The 12,498-nt window shown below is 55.4% G+C and overlaps 3 protein-coding genes across 3 annotated transcripts; 1 reads left to right on the forward strand and 2 right to left on the reverse strand.

Moving 5' to 3' along the window:
* The first annotated feature begins 5,786 nt into the window (after positions 1-5,786).
* On the forward strand, positions 5,787-6,741 carry C8Q71DRAFT_793027 (uncharacterized protein). The gene is made up of 2 exons (XM_047925441.1): positions 5,787-5,982; positions 6,033-6,741. Exons 1-2 carry the CDS (start codon positions 5,836-5,838, stop codon positions 6,657-6,659), a joined length of 774 nt encoding a protein of 257 aa, XP_047772318.1. The 5' UTR covers positions 5,787-5,835; the 3' UTR covers positions 6,660-6,741.
* A 2,240-nt stretch (positions 6,742-8,981) lies between these two features.
* On the reverse strand, positions 8,982-10,487 carry C8Q71DRAFT_893689 (ribosomal protein S5 domain 2-type protein; the record flags this gene model as incomplete). The annotated part of the gene is made up of 8 exons (XM_047928709.1): positions 8,982-8,992; positions 9,058-9,160; positions 9,215-9,305; positions 9,367-9,800; positions 9,831-9,965; positions 10,026-10,043; positions 10,106-10,418; positions 10,471-10,487. The coding sequence occupies 8 exons, from the start codon at positions 10,485-10,487 to the stop codon at positions 8,982-8,984; spliced, it is 1,122 nt and encodes a 373-aa protein (XP_047772319.1).
* Positions 10,488-11,591: 1,104 nt separating this feature from the next.
* C8Q71DRAFT_863825 (uncharacterized protein) lies at positions 11,592-12,371 on the reverse strand (the record flags this gene model as incomplete). The annotated part of the gene is made up of 1 exon (XM_047928239.1): positions 11,592-12,371. The coding sequence occupies one exon, from the start codon at positions 12,369-12,371 to the stop codon at positions 11,592-11,594; it is 780 nt and encodes a 259-aa protein (XP_047772320.1).
* Between the last annotated feature and the right edge of the window lie 127 nt (positions 12,372-12,498).

The raw sequence follows: 12,498 nt of genomic DNA on the forward strand, positions 1-12,498 counted from the left end.
GGCTGCGTGCGCTAGCAAGTATCGCACCGACTCAAATCGTGCAACCGGGGAGAAGGTCTCGTGGTAATCCTGACCCCAAACTTGGGTGAAACCCTTGGCTACTACACGAGCCTTATAACGACCATCGTGCTTGATCGTATAAACCCAACGATTCTTAATGACCTTTCTGTTCTTAGGTCGCGGAACCAGAATCCATGTCTTGTTCTCGATCAGAGAGTCGTACTCAGACTTCTCCGCACCGTGCCATTTGTGTTTGTCAGGAGACTTCATGGCTTCAGAATGACTCTGAGGTACACCATGGTTTGCTTCCGCAACAGCGCGCGCCATCATCAAAACTTCTGCTTCATGACGCTGATTCCCTTGGGTATCTGTGCGTTGGTCAATCGAAGCTGGAGGTTCATCTCCGTAAACATTGTCTCTGTTCCTAGCGGGATTTCTCCCAGCACCATCTCTCCGAGGCCTTTGATACTGAGGCTGAGGAGGAGGAACAGGATCAGGACGCGGCTGCTCAGGCGGATTTACTCCCACTGGCTCAGGTTGATCTTCTGGTTCTTCAGGTTCGTCGTCTGCGGGTACAGGTACAGGTAGAGGTTTGTCTACATCCTCCGGTTCCAAATCCGAAGGATCAAACTGCGGCGGACCCAGGGACTTCGGGTCATGGCCTAAATCTTTCCGTGCCGGAAACGTCTCTTCATCGAAGGTCACATCACGAGACACAACGATCCCTCGAGTGGCTGGGTTCCAAAAACGATAGCCCTTTGAACCCTGCTCATAGCCAACAAAGATCATCTCGACTGCCTTCTTGTCGAGCTTCCCAGATCTCTGTTCTTTCGGCACATGCACAAACGCCTTGCACCCAAAAACTCTAAAGTAGGAAATATCCGGGATTGTGCCGTCCCAGAGAGTAATGGGGCATTGCCACTTCAAGCGGCGCATAGGCTGGCGATTATAAATATGAACCGCGGTGTCGACTGCCAATTGCCAAAAACCATGACTTAGTCCAGCTTGATGTAGCATAGACATAGCCTTCTCAACGATGGTGCGATTCCAACGTTCAGCTCTCCCATTTTGCTGAGGTGAGCCGGCAACCGTCTTCTGGTGTTCAATACCATATGACTTAAGACGAGCCGTGAAAGCGTCAGAAGTGTATTCCCCCCCACGATCCGAGCGTACTACTTTAATCTTTTCCTTGGTAACATTCTCAGCCCATGCCCTGAAATCCTCAAACGCTCGGAGCGATTCAGACTTCTGTTTAAGATAATAGGCACGTCCAAGACTGCTATAGTCGTCCAAGAAAGATATGAAGTATTTGAAACCATTCGGCACAGAGGCCGTACGCATAGGACCATCTTCATCGGTGTGAACAAGTTCAAGAGGCCTGGAAGCTCTCTTGTCCGATGGAGGGAACGGGGCACGATGTGATTTACCCCACTGACAGCCTTCGCACGGAGACTTGTCCTCGTCTCCGATTGAATCAACACCTTTCGTATGGCTAGGCAGTTTCTCAAGAGCTTCCTTAGAAGGATGCCCTAAACGTCGATGCCAGAGTTTCCAATCTGACGATGAAACAGTCCTTGCGGACTTGCGGCTCAAAATCTCCAAGAACAGCAGATACAAATTGTTCACCGGCATATAGTCCGCCTGCAAGATGGCGTTGCCGATGTTCTGCGTCTTTTGCCCATGTTCAAACTTGCGGTCATAGATGACCATCCGTCCTGATCCTTGAACCAAACAATAGTTCGTCCTCTCAATACATCCGGTTGAAAACAAACGACCAGACGCATATGGAATATAGGCGACGTTCGTAATCGTCGTTGGAACTCGCCTTCCGTTAACCAAACAAACTCCCTTAATGGTACCTTCTCCAAGTGCTTTTATGGTAGCAGCTCCGGCCGTCTTAAAAACGATAGGGACACGATACTCGTGGTAGTCCCAGAAATCAGACAGATCATTTGTGATCGTCATAGACGCACCAGAATCCATTATCCAGTCAGTCATCTTTCCCTCAGTCTCAGCGGAGTGATCCGCAACATAGAAAGAAGAAGTCAATTGAGCGGAGCCCGCAGAGCTCGCATCTACTTGTACAACATTTGACGACTGTCCAGAAGAAGCACCATCCGACGTAGATACCGTATGTGAAGAATGTCCATTCGAGTCCGATTTACCCTTGCCCTTGCCTTTGCCTTTGCCCTTTCCCCCCGACTTATTGCCCTTTGGGCGCAGATGAGGGTACTTGGTCCAACAGTTCTCCTCGCCGTGAGGACCTCCACAAGTCGGACAGGGAACCTTCGACTTCCGCTTAATCTGCGAAGATTTAGACGCGGACTGTCCCATGCCGGACCGTCGAAGAGATTCCTCGGCCAAGATCTTGTTGACGACCGTCTCGATCTTCAGATCGGTCAACTTCGTGGTCGCCATGAGCGCAGAGACCATGGTCTGGTAGGTCTCCGGCACCTTGGACAGGAGAATCAGAGCCTGCGTTGACTCGTCGAGCTTGATCCCTCCAGCAACGACTTCCTTCAGACGAGTTACAATTTTGTTCGTCTGGTCGTGAAGGGGCTTAGAGTCCGACATCTCAGGCGACTTGATGAGCGAGCAAAACAGCGACCAGGAATAGGCCGCATCCGGAGTACCAAACGCCGTTTTAAGGGCGTCCCACATCTCCTTTGCGGTCTTCAGGGTTTCCCCATCTTCCTTCAGGAGGTGGTGATGAATGTTCCTCTCCGTGCGCATCAGGAGTACACCTTGAGCGCGGGAGTTCATCTTGCCATAATTGGCATCCGTGGTGGTACCCGGAGCAATAGCAGGCCAGGCTTCTATAAACGTGAGGTAGCCGCGCATAGCAGCCGACCAATTAGCGTACTGAGACGCTTGGGCAAGCACGGGAATAGCGTCGGGCTTGACGTCTCCCATAGTGGTTGTCAGAAGAATAAACTCGTTAAATTCTTCGGACTCAAAAACGATTGGCTCTAGGGGAGCCTCAAACGAAACTTCAGAGAGGGGAGTGAGAGGAGAGTAAACGGTGCTGCTTGGCGACGGTAGCCTTGCAACGTGTTCAGGACCAGGAGGAGAAGATGCCTCCGAAAACGAGTTAGCGAATATAAAATCTTCCTGCCAGGAAGCAACCGGTATGCCACCCCAAGTGTTACCTGGCGGTGTGTAATCAGGAACGTCGTAACGATGAGGACAGTGGTTTTCGTCGCAAGCGTTCCACTCAGCTTCCTCAGGACGATAGTGATAGTCGTAGACTTCCTGATAATCGAATAGATGATGATGACCGGTACAATCGTAGGGTGTTTCACCACTACTATGTTCGCTGATGTCCGAGTGATGCTCAGACGAAGCCACAATGTGATGCTTAACAAACTAATATTCCAGGTATATAAACGTATTGGTACGCCGACCAAAGTTCTACAAAACGATCCAATCCAGATATCCGCCGTCAGAGACTAGCGTAAGCTCCCTGGCTACCTTGCGGTACCTACGAGCGAGCGACTCTGTATCCGTCGAAAACTCGACGCGCCCAACCTGCTTGCAAGCCCACGAAATTCTCTCGCGCTGCTCCTTCGACCAGGTAGAGACCTTGTCGATGTTGTCGTCGACCCAATTGAGTTGGTCGGCGAGACGATGAAGAGCCTTCTGAGAATCGCCGTCGAGACGATCGAAGAGGTGTTTCTTGTCGAAGATCGCTTGGAAACGATCGGCGGTGGCGTGTACCTTCTTGAGAAGGATACCCTTGGCGTCTTCAGCGGACTTTCGCTTGAAGTCAGGGAGAGGACGAGGCGCAGAGAGACGTTCAGCCAAAGGCTTAGGTGCAGAGGTGGAGGTAGAGGTGGGGCGAACTGGGAGCGGATGGGACTGGGATCAAGAAAACGTTAGATCCGAAGATCAGAGGTAGATAGTGTCGGCGTCGGACCAACCTTTCTCTCAGGTTTGGCCGGAGGATAAACTTTAAAATCGCTCTTTCGAGCTACCCTGGAGAGACGCTCTGACAAGGCCTTGGGCACTGTGTCCTTGAGACGTCAAACTCAGTCCAAAAGGACAGCAAACGGTGCCTAACTTACTCCTTGAAGAAGTAGGACTTTAAACAACAGTAGTGCGCACTGTACAGGGAGCTGGTCAGTGACCAGGGCTCATAACCTGATGAACAAGGAGTGGTGTGGCTAGCCTGAGGCAAGGCTACAAAAGAATACTACAGGAGCACAAAGAGCACTGTAGTAAAGGAGGACTTACAACAGATCTCTTAAGAGCTGAGAGGGAAGACTCAGAGGCGTTAAGACGAGAGGAGAGACCGTTACATTCTAGGGCGCATCCAGCCCGGTATATATACACATGAGAGAGCCATCACATGATCGTACAGTAAGCGTAACAGCGTAGAGTCATAACGGAGCGATATGGTGCAATGAGCGAATACACAAGGATGAGGCGATATTGCACCATGAATGGAATGTCATGGAAAGGACTGGAACAGCGATGTGCTCAATGATGCAATACGATGCAATCAAGGAATGTGCTGGAACATGATGGAAAGCGGTGGAATGTTCCATCAGGGTCTAGATCTAATCATGTGCTACAGGTCTGGATCAAATCCGAAAAGAATGTACGTAATATGTAGCATAGTAGAACATAAGTCCATAACGGGTAAGGATAAGTCCTATCCCGTGTGATAACACCTAAAACAGTTGAAGTTCAACAGGTACTAGTGTACGTTGTAGAGGTCGGCGTTCGAGCTGGTGATCTGGGGCGCGTATGCATCCAAGAGGAGCATACGCCAGAAGAGGTCAAATTCCATCTTCCCGGCTTTGTCGAGCTCTTGCCACAATAAGCCAGAGTTCTGACACATTAGACGTGTGATCAGCGGCCACAGACTGCCAGCAAATAAAGAGAAGAGTGCACACGCACCTGGAAGACACCCATATCAACTTCGCCGAGTGCGATCATAACCGCCCTTTCGACACGCTCAGCTCCAGACACACGCTCAGGTGTAAGCACGGCTGCGCATCACTCTCAGTGCCCTTGTGATGGCTGCGGTACCGAGTCAGGCCTCGTTGCCATGTGATCAAAGACAGGATGAGAGCACTCACATTTCATGGAACCTTTCGCAGACGATGCACGCCGTTTGTTGGATGCGTACTATGAGGAGACCAACAAAAGCGACGTCCGTGGTTTGCCCTTTCCGGAGCTGCCCGGACGCAGGCTCGATGCAGGGGCGGATGCGGGGTGAATAGCATGCCCATGCCTGCCACACGCAGCCCGAAGCTCTCCGCCATGCTTGTGTTCGCATGCGTATATGTGTTCCCCGCAACGTGTCTGGGTCGCGCGCTGTGTAGGTTGCGAGTCTCCCAGGGCCGTGTGAGGTGGCAGGGAGCAGGGGTCGATAGTCGGTAGAAACGACGGGTTTCGTTGTCGGACGATGTCGACGTAACTATTGGTAGTCACGGAAGGAAGGGGCAAGAGGAGTGCTTAGGCTATGCTGCCCAATGTTTGTTCCGCTGAACGATGGAACCGCTGTTCCCACAAAGACACGCAAATACGCAGAGTTTGCAGTACGCACGCTCGCCGCAGACCCGCAAGAGAGAGAGAGAGAGAGAGATTTATACGCCGCTAAGAAAACAGAGCTGTCCTGGTTCACAGGAGTTACCTCCAACCGTCTGCTCTCGAAGTGGTAGTGGTAAGTGAGTCCTCCTCCCCTGCGCCAGCACGCCATGTCCTTCCCCTCCCCAACTTCCCACGCCCTCAAACCTTCCTGACTCTCCCCGTTCTCTCCCCTACTCCCCCTTCCTTCCGGTTGGCCAGTGAAGCCCCAGCCTCCTTCCCTCACCGCCTCCGCCCACCATGTCCCTCCCTGGGCAATCCCCATACGTCGTCCGCTTCTACCATCTCATCGAGCTCCTTCGACACGAATGCGACTTGGAACCCCGTCTCCTCCCCCACGATCCGACTGCCTGGCTGGCCTGGGCCCATGGAAGTCATTGGCTGTTGGTGTGTCCTTCTCCTAGGACTCGTCGTCTCCCACGCTGACTGTACTCCAGCGCATGCTGTTCGAGTCCCGTAGCATCGCCGTAGCCTCCGGGGATATCTCTCTCCCTTCCGTCCGCCAGACACCATCCGTGCACGCCCTGATAGTGTACCTCGACACCGTCTTTGCAACCCTTCCTTCCGAGCACGCTTCGTCTCTCCCGGAGCCATACCCCGTCATTGCCTGGTCGCCTAACCGCGTCCTCGCCGAGCAGAGCATTGCTGAGGAAGGTGCTCCACTCCCGGCCATTTCCTATCGCAACAGTCCGCTCGCTTTATCAAACCAGCACGCTTCTTCCGTCGGATGGGACATCGTCACCGACCAGCTGGAAGCTCTTAGTGATGCTCAGTGTTCGACCACCGACACCCTTGACCAGCTCGATGGTGGGCTAGCCACGCTCTCCGCCGCGGTCCAAGGTATTCAAGACCAGCTGTCACATGGGCTGTACCTTCCGGACGATTATTCCGGAATTCCTCGTCGTTTAGTCTTCGCCACGTCTAGGGGTTCAATGGCTCTCAATCCACGCCCCATGGGCTTCACGCGTAGCGTTGCCAATGCTGCTGCTGACCGAGAGGCTGGAGGGTCCGGAAGGAACGGGGACGGAGGGAACATTCGTAACGCAAGCCCTTCGCTCAACTGACCCCATGTAGTTGTCCGTAGCACCTTCTGTAACCATGTGCTTGGCTTAGTTGGAATGTATTCGGCCCGTTCGTGTTCTGTTCCCCAAGTCCGTACTTCTCGGGGATGCCTTGCGCCGTACCGCCGTCCCATTTCTCGCCCTGATGTGTTCGTATGTTGTCGATTCCGTGCGTAGACCGTGGGCCATGCCCACAGCGCCCATAGGGGTGCTACCGATAGTGTACCCGCGTCGTCGTGGTGGCGGCTGAAGCGGCGGAGGCGTCGTTGCGGGGGCGGGTGTAGCGCGGAGCATTGCCATCGAGAGCGGGGATTGTCCGCGTAGCAGCGCGCTCATGTCCAAACCACCGCTGTACAGCATAGACTCAATCAGATCCAGATCCTTATCTTGCAGGATCGTGCGGTCCAGATGTGCATGCGGCTGTGCGAGTTGTGCATCCACCTGGCACGGGGTTGGGGGCACTGGCCCGGACACCCCGCCCGCACCCATCGAGTTCACAGGTGATATCGGGCGCTCGCTGGCTGTGGCGGGTAGCAAGGAGGTCCGGAAGCGAGGGGGACTTGGCAGCTCATCGAAGATGGAGAGAACGGGCGGCCGGGGGACAGCAGGGGGTGTAGGGCGGGACATGGAGGAAAACAAGGATGGCAGCGAGGAACGCGGCGCCAGAAGGCAAAGGTGACGATGATCATGGCGTGTCGCCGGCAGTCAGAGCATCTGAGATGAAGACAAGGAGACCAGCACGGTTGACGGCGGGGTGGGCAGCGGGAAAACGGGGTCGAGAGTGTCGCAGCCAGCGACGACGACAAGTAACCGTGCAGGCCAGGCTTCCCACGTGCTTGCCGTGCTCCGATCTATGCTAGGGCAAGCATGTGGGCGCGTGGATAGGAGAGCCGTGAGTGGGCGTGCATGCGTGTCTCTGCACGCTGGTTTGGCCCTGTCTCGGCTGTCTTCGCGCTGGACACAGGTAGATTAGTAATCATTGGGTCATATTCGCAGGCCGCAGTGGTGTCGAATGCGGGTGGACGTGTGCAGTGCACACGAGAGGGAGGGAAGGGCTTATAGGCTGTGATACTACTCACCATGGTTGCTCCTCTCCTCCCTGCTCTTCTACTCAATCTGCAGCTCTGCTGATGCTACACGTGCTGGGCTGCCCTCCTATGGATTCTTTGCCATCGGTAGACCAAGTCGCGCGTGTCTTCAGCGATTCACATGCACGCGTCGCATTCGTGTGGCGTGCCAGTCAAGCGAGCTGGTGTGAAAATAGGTTCGTCGCAGCCCGCAGGCTTGGGCTTGGTGCGATGCCCTGTTACGCGAAGCGTGACACCTAGAGCACTAGCTCTCAACCTAACCCTAAATGTAGGGACCTTAGGTTCTAATCGTCTTTGGATGGGGAGGATGGTCGAAGACGCTGCTAAGTCCATCTAGCAGGTCGAGCGGGGAGTTTCTGATATCCAAGGAGCTGGTGAAGCTTCAATAGATAACCAGGTTGAACTAAGGTTCAACCGCTACTGTACACAGGTCTTATATGCATGGGGAGTTCAGGGCAGGTCCTGGACGAGTCACAACTACCTAGCCAATAGGAGCGCGGGGGAGTGAGTCATGACGAGTCAGGGACAGAGTCATAAACGATGAGTCAGGTATGAGTAAGAGAGGAGTTACAACGAGTCATACTGAGTCAAAGAGCACGTGAACTGCCCAGGTTGGACCGGAGCAAACAGCGAAGGAGTCCGAAGACTGGGAGCATAGCGTCATGGGGTTGGGCCCATGTTAGGATAGTACAATGCTCGAGTGCAAATACGGGAAAACAAATGTTGACGTAACACGCCCCGCCGTTGAGGTGCGTGAGAGAAGGATGTGGACGAAGGTGGACGATCGCTGTGAGAGAGAGTCAAGTGCGCAGAGCTGGTGCAGAGACGCGCGCTCGGGCGATGGTAGGTTTCCCACAAAGACTTGCCTGGCGAAGTCACAGAGCTAGCGGCAGATGAGGGTGGCTGTGACCCTCAAAACGTGATTGTCGAGGAAAGGTGAAGGGATGGCCTGTATGTAACAACTACGTTCTCGCCAACCTCTTCGACCTCTTCGTGTTTGCGCACCGGCACCCTGCCGTCTTCTCGCAGTCCAAGTCTACTTCCGATGGACGAGCCTCCGTTGTGATGCATCCCGACACTAGTTACCTAGGGCAAACCGAGTCCGCCGTCTTGTCTAAGTTGTGTGCCATCTCTCGATTCTCTGCTCCCCATTGAGTATCGATGTCATTGAGATATTGCAAAAGACAGCTGACATCGTGTGTCAGGATGGTGCCCGGAGCCTCGGAAAGTATAGTCTTCACAGTAGACCTGGTCAATGGTATATCTCCCCGTGATGTAATGATGCTGACACTCATGGTCAGGGTGGGGGGTACAAGACTCGGGGCTGGTGATGGAGGCAAAGGAATGACACGCGGAGATATCCTCGTTGCTGATAGCCTGGATGGCGCCCATAATCTTGTTGACGGCCTCGGGTTCCTACCATGATCAATGCGTGAGCTACGTGACGTCAGCAGCTCTGAGAGTTCACACCTCCGCTTTCTTCATGGCGACATTCGCTACGGGCTTCTTCGTGTCACGCGGCACCCTCGAGTCCACAAGCAGGAAGCGCAACGGCCTGAAGCTAAAGGCAACAGAGACAAGGAGTCAGCACCACCCTCACATCCCCTGCACGCACTACTCACCCTTGGATCTGCTCCATCCCGCTCTTCTTCCCGAACCCAGGCCATGTATACGCCAACGCCCCGCCAAAGACTGCCACCGAATTATCAACACTGCTTGGGTTCCCATGTAGCACCTTCTCAGCAACGAAAGCCCAGCGGTTCACCTCCTCCGCGGTGTCAGGCGATATTGCGTGCCGGCCCTGATGCGACATGTGGAGGTGCCCTGGGTCATCCGCACCCACAGGCCGCATTGGTGCCAGGAGGGGCGGGATCTTGATCTGCTGGTGGGGGAGCAAGAGCGCCGTCGCGATGCACGCAGAGTAGGATGCAGACGGGCCGAGGCCCGCGCTGATCGGCAGCGTAGGGCGCGCGGTGAAGCTGAACGATAGCCGCTCGCCGCCGTGCGCCATCGTTATGTACAGGTACAAGAACACGACGGAAGCGGAGTGCGCGCCCTTGGGCATCTCAGACTAGGGTGGGAGCACGCGGGCAGCGATGGCCTCCATGAGCTTCTGGTCGAGCTGGTCTGCGTGGTGCTCGCCCGGGAGCACCGGCGTGACGGTGTCCCAAGCAAGGCCGTCCAGGTCCCACTCGTGGACGTAATCGCCGGTGTCCGTGAGCTAGAGCGACAGCCTGTTTTCGTGCCGGGGCAATGTGAGCCTGTAGCATCGGAGATCTACCGACACTGTGATCGCCGTCTGTGCAGTGAGTAGGCATGCCAGTTAGTACGGAATGACCGGAGAGTGAGAGGACGGTGTACAATACCGTGTACGACCGTGTGCTCACCAAAGAGGATGACCTTGCCCGGGGTGCTGAAGAACCACTCTCGGTCCTCTCGGGGCCTGCTTGCGTTTGTGTGCAACTCGTTGAATGCGAGCTTCTCGACCGCACAGCTGATTGGGTTCGGCAGACGGATGAAGTTGTCCGCGGCGTACGTGATAGCACAGGCCGCAAGTAGGGCGTGTTGCCAGTCGTCAATGAGGTCCGTCGGGTCCTCAATACCAACACAAAGACGGATGAGGTTTTCTGGGAGGCCGCGAGCGGCACGCGTTGCGGGGTCGATAAATGCATGTCTTCGAACATGGTTGAGACAACACCCATAATGAGGTGAGTGGAGGGACTTACGACATGACACAGGGCATGCTGATAAGACTGTTGTAGCCGGAGAGAGCACCACGAGATCGATGCTCTGCCGTGAGTAGTACACGTCAAGGTCGCGCACGCAAACTATCCTCCACGGACCACACCGATCTCACGAGCTCAGCGCAGCCCATGGCTTGTCCAGCGGCGCGTGCGGCGGGCAAAGAGTCTGCTGCACCACACACGTATTCGAACGGTTGCACCGCTGGGCCGTTGACGTCCAAGCGCAGATCACCGTTGGAGGATCGAGGGCCGTTGGTTGACGAGGGTGAGGTCGTGCAAGTGGCCGCCAGAGTCCTGCGTTCCGGATCTGATGCGCCCGGACCTGCACGTCCATTGTCGTGTAATGACGGTAGCGGACTAGTGCGAGGTTGCAAGTGTCCTGCTGCCTGGTTTGCAGCGCACGTGGCAGACTGACAATCTGTCGTGCTGCGTGTCCCGTTGGGCTACCCGGGTGACATCCATACGTCGGGCTTGCTTGCCATTGCCCATCCTTCCCCGCCTGCCCTATCCTCGCCCGTCCTTACTTCCCCCTTGCGACCTGTCCTCGCCTCACCCAGCTGCCTCGCTCGCCCTCCTCTGACCATCCAACCCGATGTACCTTCTGTTACGTCAACGTTTGTTTTCCCGTATTTGCACTCGAGCATTGTACTATCCTAACATGGGCCCAACCCCATGACGCTATGCTCCCAGTCTTCGGACTCCTTCGCTGTTTGCTCCGGTCCAACCTGGGCAGTTCACGTGCTCTTTGACTCAGTATGACTCGTTGTAACTCCTCTCTTACTCATACCTGACTCATCGTTTATGACTCTGTCCCTGACTCGTCATGACTCACTCCCCCGCGCTCCTATTGGCTAGGTAGTTGTGACTCGTCCAGGACCTGCCCTGAACTCCCCATGCATATAAGACCTGTGTACAGTAGCGGTTGAACCTTAGTTCAACCTGGTTATCTATTGAAGCTTCACCAGCTCCTTGGATATCAGAAACTCCCCGCTCGACCTGCTAGATGGACTTAGCAGCGTCTTCGACCATCCTCCCCATCCAAAGACGATTAGAACCTAAGGTCCCTACATTTAGGGTTAGGTTGAGAGCTAGTGCTCTAGGTGTCACGCTTCGCGTAACACCTTCATGCGCCGCAGCCGGACGCAAAGATCAGTCACACCAGGCGGTGATTGAGCGTCTTGAGTGTTCACTTCCTGCGCGATCTTCACGGTGGTCGCGGCGGCGGTCGTCTGAGCAGTGAATCCCTTCATGCGAGAGTTTCTGCCGCGGAAGACTCGGATATGGCCCGTCCAAGTGCCGAGGTGGGTCTGTGTGCCATAGAGGTCGAGATATGCCAGAGAGAAGTCGCCCGAGGGTATATACCGACCAGAGACGTCGGTTGACCATTCACCAGCACAAAGCGAGTGTGTCCGACCCAGATGGTGTGTCCAGTGCACGTCTTCCGCAGAGAGCAGACCACGCGGCCATGCTAGTTGAACAGATTGTTCAACATGTCTACCGCGGGGTACATTCCCAGATCGCGCGTCGTTGGAGACTGCGCGAGGGCCTCGGGCTTCGTCCGGGCTGTTGTGATAGCCGTGCACATCGCGGTGGACGTGCACGTTGACATCGCCGAGGTGGAGGTGGCGGTCAAGCGCGAGGTCGGCGCTAGCGCCCGTGCAGCTCACTGCGCAAGCGTCTCGCCCAACGCGCGTTGCGTGATGCTCGACACGGCTCGCGTCGCCCAGGCCGTCCGCCGTGTCGTCCGCGGGTTTCCCAATGAATTCAACGTTGGGGCACTTGTCGCGTGACCCAGCGCGTGTACCTTCGAAGTGCAGCTCGCGCGAACTGTGCCCGCTGTATGGACACGTCTCGAGCGCTGTGCGTGTCCGTGCAGGCGGCATCGAGTCGCTCCGGGGCTCGGAATGCTTGTGTGCGGGTGGCAGCTGACGGTGCGACCCTTGTTCGACAGTACTGTCAAATACAGCTCGTCGCGGAGTGGCCGATAGGAGGGTTGATTCGATCCCTGCC

The sequence above is a fragment of the Rhodofomes roseus genome (assembly GCF_022264815.1).
Source record: "Rhodofomes roseus strain CIRM-BRFM 1785 chromosome Unknown C8Q71scaffold_51, whole genome shotgun sequence".
NCBI classification, from domain to species: Eukaryota; Fungi; Basidiomycota; class Agaricomycetes; order Polyporales; family Fomitopsidaceae; genus Rhodofomes; species Rhodofomes roseus.